The sequence below is a fragment of the Chrysemys picta genome, chromosome 23 (assembly GCF_011386835.1).
Source record: "Chrysemys picta bellii isolate R12L10 chromosome 23, ASM1138683v2, whole genome shotgun sequence".
In the NCBI taxonomy this organism is placed as follows: domain Eukaryota; kingdom Metazoa; phylum Chordata; order Testudines; family Emydidae; genus Chrysemys; species Chrysemys picta.
The window spans coordinates 537290-546994 of NC_088813.1; the positions used below are offsets into that span (position 1 = coordinate 537290).

Here is a 9705-nt window from a genome sequence, read left to right on the forward strand (position 1 = left end):
TAAATGAAGCTTCTTAAATATTTTAAAACCCTTATTTACTTTACATACAACAATAGTTTAGTTATATATTACAGACTTATAGAAAGAGACCTTCTAAAAACATTAAAATGTATTACTGGCACGCAAAACCTTAAATCAGAGTGAATAAATGAAGACTCAGCACACCACTTCTGAAAGGTTGCCGACCCCTGCCTTAGATGTTTTCTTAGGTTTTACATCATGCATGTCAAATTTATTCTGAACAACACTTCAGTCAGACTGTTACAAACATACTCCAGGGAATCTCAACCTTGGTCTGGATGGCTGTTGCACAAGTTGTTTGGAAACAGTGAAAGGTTTGACTGAAAATAGTCGAGCACTTACATTGTTTCACCCTGCCTCAGACTATGGACTGAGAGCAATACTTACTCAAATCTATGATGACATCATGGAGGAGATTGTTGCATTTGTTTTGAGAACACTTACAGACGCAGAGAGGAAGTAAAGTAAACTCTGGGCTGCAAGGCTGGGGAGCTGGAGGGAATTGGTTGGAGCCTCATTATTGTTGGTTCATGAGTGGCTGGCAGAAGCATTCATGTAACTCAGTTGGCTGTGTTCCTGCCTTTGGATGTCTGTGCCAGGGGTTTGTGGCTTGACACAGCATCAGAGTGTGAGGGCATTCTCAACTCACATTGTCGATGAATGCCTGCTGACTCGGTTCAGCGGTGGTCTAGAAGAACTGCATCATGCCATTAAAGATGCCATTGCTTGGCTAGATGACTGCACACGCTAAATAAATAAGTGTCAGGGGCGACCCATGTTGGAGGGACAGAGGGCTCAGTGGTCCCACAGTCCAGGCTGCACCCCAGGGTCCCCATCACAGGGACCTCACACTTACAAAGTTGTCAGATGGTCAATCTGGAGCACTATTCATCTTGTCCCTGACTACTAAGAGCAAAGTGCAATGTTTCAGACTAACTAGCCCCCATTATTTTACTTTGCTGCTGACAGTATAGGATAACTGACAGGATATTGGGCCTGACAAATGTGCTGTCAGAGTCAAAGGGTTTTTTTCTCTCTCTTGCTGATGATAGCTTATCTCAATTGATTGGCCTCTTACAGTTGGTATGGCTACTTCCACCTTTTCATGTTCTCTGTATGTATAAATATCTTCTTTCTGTGTGTTCCATTCTATGCATCCGATGAAGTGGATTTTAGCCCACGAAAGCTTATGCTCAGATAAATGTGTTAGTCTCTAAGGTGCCACAAGTACTCCTGTTCTTTTTGTGGATACAAACTAACACGGCTGCTACTCTGAAACCTGTCAGAGTCAGACAGCCAACTGTATCAGCTAGAGACTGTTCTCTAATTTATTAAAGGAACAGTCTTCTATTATAACTAGAATTCTAATTAGTTACATAACTACTTCTTAGTTGTTGTTTATTTAGTTGCTAATTACATAATTGATGTTTATTATTATAGTAGGATATTGGATTATTATTATTGTTGTGATATTGGGTTTGTCCTAAGACGAGGGAAATGTGGTGTATCTAGATCAAGCATTGATTGCTGAGAGCTGTAATCTTTGAGTTTAGAAAACCACCAGGAAACAGGAAGTGTATATGTGTGTGTGTGTCATGCTGGGGCCAGGGCTGCTGCAGCAACAGTTTCTGAAGTTGCTTGATTGTTGTCTTAATAGACCTTGTTGGATTTCACCCTTTTGGTCTCAGCTTCCACTGCTCACCTCAGAGTGAGATAATATTCAGTGAGGCAATAACTACGCCATGAGCCCCCCAGGCAGAGCTGATAAGCAGCTCCTGGTGCCTCTATACAACAAGGCTGCCAGAATGTGACCTAGGGTTGTCCTACACTATGGAAGCTATTCTAGCTGTGCTGCTGTAACCCCCTAGTTGCAGATGCAGACTGAAGCGATGGAAGGGTTTTTCCATTTCTGTAGGTAATCAACCTTCCCAAGCAACAGTAGCTAGGTCAATAGAAGCACTCTATTGTAATTTTTCACACCCCTGCATGACATAGCTAAGTGTAGGCCAGGTCTTAGAGCCTCTGGCCTTGTCTTCATGGGAAAGTTGTATCCGTTTAAATTAAACTGGTTTTTAATCCAATTTATTTAGACTGGTGCAAACCCCTGTGTGGATGCTCCTACATCTGTTTAAAGGCAGCTATCACTGGTTTAATTAAACCTATTCCAAATTGAGTTAAACAATAAAACAAAAAAGCCTCTTTTACAGAAAAATCAGTTCCGTGGGGCTTTTTATACCAGTTTAACTAGATGGTTTTCAGCTCACACCTTGTGTTAAACCAGTGCAGTTTTCTCATGTACACAAGCCCTTTGTTTAGCGTATAATGGCTCCGTTCATCTTTACAGACATTTGGTATTGTGGTTGTGAGGTCACAGTTGGGTGTTGCAGCTTTTTTGATGACTATAAAAGCCAATTCTAGACAAACAGATGGCTTTCTCTAGACTGGATCGCCAACTTGAACGATCTTTCGCTTGGGTTTCCGAAGTCTGTGGCTCTGTAGGGAGCCAGGGTGGCTTCCCTCCGAACCTGAGGGTAAAGGGCCGCTCTCTCAGCCTGAGTGGGCGGGGCCAGCCCAAGCTCGCTCCACCCCCCGGAAGTGGAGGGGTGGAACAGGAAATATAAAGGGTGGGGCCCTTAGCTCAGTCAGGGCAGCACCAGGGAGGGAGGCAGATGCAGACCGTGGGCTGCTCCCTTCAGACCCTGCTGCCACGCCAGGGGAGGCCCTGGACCAGTGGAAACCTGGCCTGGAGGAAGGACTGAGGTTACCAGGACTGCCTGCTGCCGAGTACCCCGAGGGATTGGAGGAGCCTGAAGCGGAGGGGGAGCTGGAGCTGCCAGCAGCCGAGTACCGGGAGGAGCTGGAGGAGCCTGAGCCAGAGGGGGAGCTGGAGCTGCCAGCAGCCGAGTACCGGGAGGAGCTGGAGGAGCCTGAGCCAGAGGGGGAACTGGAGCTGCCAGCAGCTGACTACCCGGATGAACTGGAGGCACCAGAGGGATTCGTACAGACAATCGGGTAGGAAGTAGCCCAGGGGCAGAACTGCCCCGCGGTGAGTCTATATAGCGGAAGGACCCCGCTGATCCAGTGGTGGGATCCTCGCCCCGCCACTGTCAGGGCCCTGGGCTGGAACGCAGTGGTGTAGGGTGGGCCTGCGTTCCCCTACCCGGCCGACCCACCTTGGGACCAGAACCCCAACAGCGCTACTGATCATTGCCAGCGCTCCCCTGCCTGAGGGGCGCACTACTGACCTTTGCCGGTGCTCCCCTGCCTGAGGGGAGCACTACTGACTCTGGCTGATGCTCCCCTGCCTGGGGGCGCGCTACAGACTCTGGCCGGCGCTCTCCCCGCCGCTAATTCCCCAGTGGCAGAGGCGTGACCCAGGCCAGCCAGTGACGCCGTAGCTCCCCACCGCCCCCTAACGGGTTGGTGGGCCGACTGACACCGATCACAGGCTCAATACCAAAGCATTTTAGGTCTCTCTTGCAGGCGTCTTGAAACCTAAGTTTTGGACAGCCTCTCTGTCTTTGACCCTCCTATAACTCACCATATAAGATATCTTTAGGAAGTGTTCCACCTTGCATCCTATGCACATGACCTAACCAACAAAGATGTTTGTGCTTGATATTAGCTGTCAGACTGGAGACTGGTGCCCTCATTAGCACTTCTACGCTGGTAATTTTATCTTGCCAGGTGATGCCTAGAATGGATCTCAGACACCACAGATGGAAGCCACTGAGTCTCTTTTCCTCCTATATGAGGTCCATGTCTCACTGCCGTAAAGGAGGATGCTGACTATGCAGGCTTCATAAATCAAGATCATAGTCTAAGATCTTTGTTTAGCAAATTAGGCCTGGTCTACACTACGACTTTAATTCGGTTTTATCAGCGTTAATTCGAATTTACCCTGCAACCGTCCACACAACGACGCCATTTATTTCGAAATAAAGGGCCCTTTAAATCGATTTCTGTACTCCACCCCGACGAGCGGAGTAGCGCCAAAATCGATTTTAACATTTTGAATTAGGGATAGTGTGGCCGCAATTCGATGGTATTGGCCTCCGGGAGCTATCCCACAGTGCATCATTGTGACCGCTCTGGACAGCAATCTAAACTCGGATGCACTGGCCAGGTAGACAGGAAAAGCCCCGCGAACATTTGAATTTCATTTCCTGTTTGCCCAGTGTGGAGAGCACAGGTGACCACAGATAGCTCATCAGCACAGGTAACCATGCAGGCCGATAATCGAAAAAGAGCACCAGCATGGACTGTGAGGGAGGTACTGGATCTGATCGCTGTATGGGGAGAGGATTCAGTGCTAGCAGAACTTCGTTCTAAAAGACGAAATGCCAAAACTTTTGAAAAAATCTCCAAGGGCATGATGGACAGAGGCCACAATAGGGACTCGGATCAGTGCCGCGTGAAAGTCAAGGAGCTCAGACAAGCCTATCAAAAAACAAAGGAGGCAAACGGTCGCTCTGGGTCAGAGCCGCGGACATGCCGCTTCTACGCCAAGCTGCATGCAATTCTAGGGGGGGCCGCCACCACTACCCCACCTGTGATCGTGGATTCCGGGTCGGGGATAGTCTCATCAGCTACACCTGAGGATTCTGCCGATGGGGGAGAGGAGGAGGAGCTTGCAGAGAGCACACAGCACTCCGTTCTCCCCAACAGCCAGGATCTTTTTCTCACCCTGACTGAAGTACCCTCCCAACCCTCCCAAGCCAGTATCCAAGACCCTGACCCCATGGAAGGGACCTCAGGTGAGTTTACCTTTTAAAATATAAAACTTGTTTTAAAAGCAAACGGTTTTTAATGATTACTTTGCCCTGAGGACTTGGGATGCATTCGCGGTCAGTTCAGCTACTGGAAAAGTCTGTTAACGTGTCTGGGGATGGAGCGGAAATCCTCCAGGAACATCTCCATGAAGCTCTCCTGGAGGTACTCCAAAAGCCTTGCCACAAGGTTTCTGGGCAGTGCATCCTTATTCCGTCCTCCATGGTAGGACACTTGACCATGCCATGCTTGCAGCAAGTAATCTGGTATCATTGCCTGACAAAGCCTGGTAGCGTATGGTCCCGGTGTTTGCTGGCATTCAAGCAACATCCGTTCTTTATCTTGTTGTGTAATCCTCAGGAGAGTGATATCACTCATGGTAACCTGGTTGAAATACGGGAACTTAATTAAGGGAACAGAAGTGGCCGTTCCTACTGGGCTGTTTGCCTGTGGCTGAAAATAAATCCTTCCCTGCAGTTAGCCAAGCGCAGATGGGAAATTGGCCCTGAGCTTTTCGCATTTGGCTAGCAGGGATCTTCCCTGTTACCAGCCACGCGGTGGGGGGAGGGGTACCGTGATCATCCCAGAGAATTTATGGCAGGAGGGGGGCGGCGGGGGGGAGGGGGGTTAGTTTGGTTCCTGCAGGGATCTTCCCTGTTACCAGCCACGCGGTGGGGGGAGGGGTACCGTGATCATCCCAGAGAATTCATGGCGGGAGGGGGGGGGGGTTAGTTTGTTTTCTGCTGCTGCTGAATGTTAACAGAAAAACCGCAGCACTCTACGGGCTTTGCTTGGTATGTGGGAAAGGAGGGCGCAGAAGCCGTAAGACAATGGCTTACCATGGCCGCATGCAAGCCGAATTCTGTTGCCCGGACCTGTGATCTCTAGCAGCAAAGCCACAGGCACAGGCACTCAGTATTAAGAGGCAAAATGCGACCTTGCACAGAAATCACATGTGCTATGTAATGTAAATAGTGTTGGTCACCATGAAAGAGTATAAGCATTGTTCTGCAAAATGTATCTTTTTAAACAATTCTCTCTTCTTTCCCCTCCCTACAGCAGCTGCAAATTCCTCAAGCCTCCCTCCTCCATCCCGAAGGCTATCACAGATAAGGCGTCGTAAGAAGAAGACGCGAGACGAGATGTTTTCAGAAATTATGGAATCCAGCCACAGTGACAGAGCTCATCTGAATGAGTGGAAGGAAACGGTTGCAAAGTATAGGAAAGAAGCCAGTGAACGTGAGGACAGGAGGGACCAACGTGAGGACATGAGGGACCAATGTGAGGACAGGAGGGACCAACGTGAGGAGAGGAGAGACGCTCGAGATGAGAGGTGGCGGCAGGAAGATCAGAGGAGGCAGGATGCAACGCTGGGGCTGCTGCGTGAGCAAACAGACATGCTCCGGCGTCTGGTGGAGCTTCAGGAATGGCTGCAGGAAAACAGACTGCCGCTACAGCCCCTGTACCCCCCTCCCCCCTCCCCATGTTCCGTATCCTCCTCACCCAGACGTGTAAGAACGCGGGGGGAGAGGCTCCGTACACCTTCCCATTCCACCCCAGTGGACAGCCCAAGCAAGAGGCTGTCATTTTTTTAACCTTTTTTTAGTGGCTTTTCCTTCCCACCGATCCTCCTCCCAAATCCCACCCGGGTTCCCTCCCTCTTTTTCTAATCTATTAATAAAGAATAAATGATTTTTAAATGATAGTGACTTTATTTGGTTTGAAAGCAAGCTGGGGGAAGGGGAAGGGTGGGTTCCTTACAGAAAATGAGTCAATAAAGGGGGCAGGTATTCATGAAGGAGAAACAAACAGATATTTCACACCGTTTCCCAGAGTCACTACCTTTGGTAGCAGCAGCTCAGGGATTGCTTTGGCTACTTGCATCATAGCAGCCCCCACCGTAGATTTGCCCACTCCAAATTGATTCCGACTGACCGGTAGTGTCTGGCGTTGCAAGCTTCCACAGGGCTATCGCCACTCGCTTCTCAACTGTGAAGGCTGCTCTCATCTTGGTATCTGGCGCTTCAGGGCAGGGGACAGCAAGTCACAAAGTTCCATGAAAGTGCCCTTATGCATGCAAAAGTTTCGCAGCCACTGAGAATCATCCCACACCTGCAACACTATGCGGTCCCACCAGTCTGTGCTTGTTTCCTGGGCCCAGAATTGGCGTTCCATGGCTAGAACCTGCCCCATTAACAACATGATCTCCAAACCACCGGGGCCCGTGGTTTCACAGAATTCTGTGTCCGTGTCCATGTCCATGTCCTCATCATGCTTGTCGCTGCGCTGCCGCCGCTGCTGCCTCCTCGCCTCGTTTTTCTGGTCCTGGCTCAGCATAAACTCCACGAGAACGCGCAAGGTGTTTACAATGTTCATGAATGCTGTCTTGAGCTGAGCGGGCTCCATGCTTGCCGTGGTATGGAGTCTGCAGTGTTCACCCAGGAAAAAAGGCGCAAAATGGTTGTCTGCCATCCGTTGCTTTCATGCAGGGAGGGAGGGAGTGAGGGAGGAGGTGAGGCTGTACCCAGAACCACCTGCGACGATGTTTTTTGTCCCATCAGGCACTGGGATCTCAACCCAGAATTCCAATGGGCGCGGGAGACTGCGGGAACTATGGGATAGCTATGGGATAGCTACCCAGAGTGCAACGCTGCAGAAATCGACGCTAGCCCCGGTACTTGGACGCACACCGCCGAATTAATGTGCTTAGTGTGGCCGCATACATTTCGACTTTATACAATCTGTTTCTCAAATTCGAATTATATAAATTCGGATTAATCCCGTAGTGTAGACATACCCTAAGTCACTAAAACCTGCAGCAGTCCATTATGCCACAGCCCAGGTCTACCCTATGAGTGTTTTCCCAGTAGCTATGCCAGAGTACACTATACCAGCAAAGTGCTCCTAGTGTGAACACGGCATTCTGTACCAGTATAGCTTATTTCACCCACCATGAGCAAGTCAAGTTATACTGGGAATGGAGCAGCTTTGCCAATGTAACTGTCTACACTACGGATGTCCTGTTTTCTAGCATTCTCAAACAGCTGAGAGTATCTTCCTTATGAATGTGCTACAGATTTCAGGAAACAGAGCAGGACCAGGGAGATACAGTTTAAACCAGAACTCTTGTTATTAGTTACATGACAAGTTGGCTCCTACAGACTTTGAGCATGCAGCCCCTGTGTGTACCTGCTCCGTGTGAGAGACCCCTGATAAGGGGAGGCCTCTGGTGATTACACAACTAATTTTAAAAAGACAATGAATACCATAATATACTGCTGCATCGCCCTTTCTTCATTCTTTAAACCTGTCCCAATAAATAACTGAACTTCTCAAACAAGCAGGCCTGAGGCATGAGTAAGGAATAACAGCACCGATTGCTGCGTGGGTCTGAGATTGTTAACACTTAACCTGCTGGCACTCAGTCTTTACCACTGGCTCAGTCTGCATGTCGTCTCTGTATACATTTGTCACACAAGTCCTTTATTGCTGGCGTGAGCGCCTACCATCCATTTCTTGTGAATTTATTTTCTGAAGGTTATGATGCAATCTGTGTCTCAGAAGATGTTGGCGTCAATTCTGATCTGCTTGCTGCTCCTTCATTCTTCTGATTTAGATATCTGTTCCATATTTGTTGTAGGCATTGTGCAGTCAGGACTTAGGTGCCTTCTATTACATCTGTCCCTTTCTCCTGTAGGTGTTTCAGTATGATATGACTGTGGCTCCTGTAGTTATCTTCCATACTGGTTGCTAACCTTGTGTTGTTTCCATGCATGTGGAGCTCACTGATAGAGCACAAATAGTGGCTTAGCTGTCCAGTCGTAGCCCTTGTCTACACTACGAGTTTAGGTCGAATTTAGCAGCGTTAGATCGATTTAACCCTGCACTCGTCCACACGACGAAGCCATTTTTGTCGACTTAAAGGGCTCTTAAAATTGATTCCTGTACTCCTCCCCGATGAGGGGATTAGCGCTGAAATCGACATCGCCGGGTCGAATTTGGGGTAGTGTGGATGCAATTCAACAGTATTGGCCTCCAGGAGCTATCCCAGAGTGCTCCATTGTGACCGCTCTGGACAGTGCTCTCAACTCAGATGCACTGTCCAGGTAGACAGGAAGAGCCCCACAGAGCTGTTTGGCTAGCGTGGTGAGCTGATCAGCACAGATGACCATGCAGAGCTCATCAGCACAGGTGACAATGGAGTCCCAGAATCGCAAAGGAGCTCCAGCATGGACCGAACAGGAGGTACTGGATCTGATCGCTATATGGGGAGACCAATCCGTGCTATCAGAACTCCGTTCCAAAAGACGAAATGCCAACATATTTGAAAAAATCTCTAAGGGCATGAAGGACAGAGGCTATAACAGGGACCCGCAGCAATGCCGCGTGAAACTTAAGGAGCTCAGGCAAGCCTACCAAAAAACCAAAGAGGCAAACGGCCGCTCTGGGTCAGACCCCCAGACATGCCGCTTCTATCATGAGCTGCATGCAATTCTAGAGGGTGCCCCTACAACTACCCCATCCCTGTACGTGGACTCCTGCAAGGGAGTCTCACGCAACAGGGATGAGGATTTTGGGGACGAGGAAGATGAGGAGGAGGAGGAGGAGGTTGAAGATAGCACAAACCAGACAAGCAGAGAAACAGTTCTCTCCGACAGCCAGGAACTGTTTCTCACCCTGGAGACAGTACCCTCCCAATCCAGGCTCCCGGACCTTGAAGGCAGAGAAGGCACCCCTGGTGAGTGTACCTTTGTAAATATAATACATGGTTTAAAAGCAAGTGTGTTTAATGATTAATTTGCCCTGAAGAGTTGGGATGCATTCGCGGCAAGTACAGCTACTGGAAAAGTCTGTTAACATGTCTGGGGTTGGAGTGGAAATCCTCCAGGGACATCTCAATGAAGCTTTCCTGGA

General features: G+C 49.0%; 1 protein-coding gene across 1 annotated transcript; it reads left to right on the forward strand.

Annotated features, from left to right (window-relative positions):
- The first annotated feature begins 2323 nt into the window (after positions 1-2323).
- LOC135977240 (uncharacterized) lies at positions 2324-8140 on the forward strand. The gene is made up of 2 exons (XM_065576955.1): positions 2324-4778; positions 5851-8140. Exons 1-2 carry the CDS (start codon positions 4247-4249, stop codon positions 6384-6386), a joined length of 1068 nt encoding a protein of 355 aa, XP_065433027.1. The 5' UTR covers positions 2324-4246; the 3' UTR covers positions 6387-8140.
- Positions 8141-9705: the final 1565 nt, after the last annotated feature.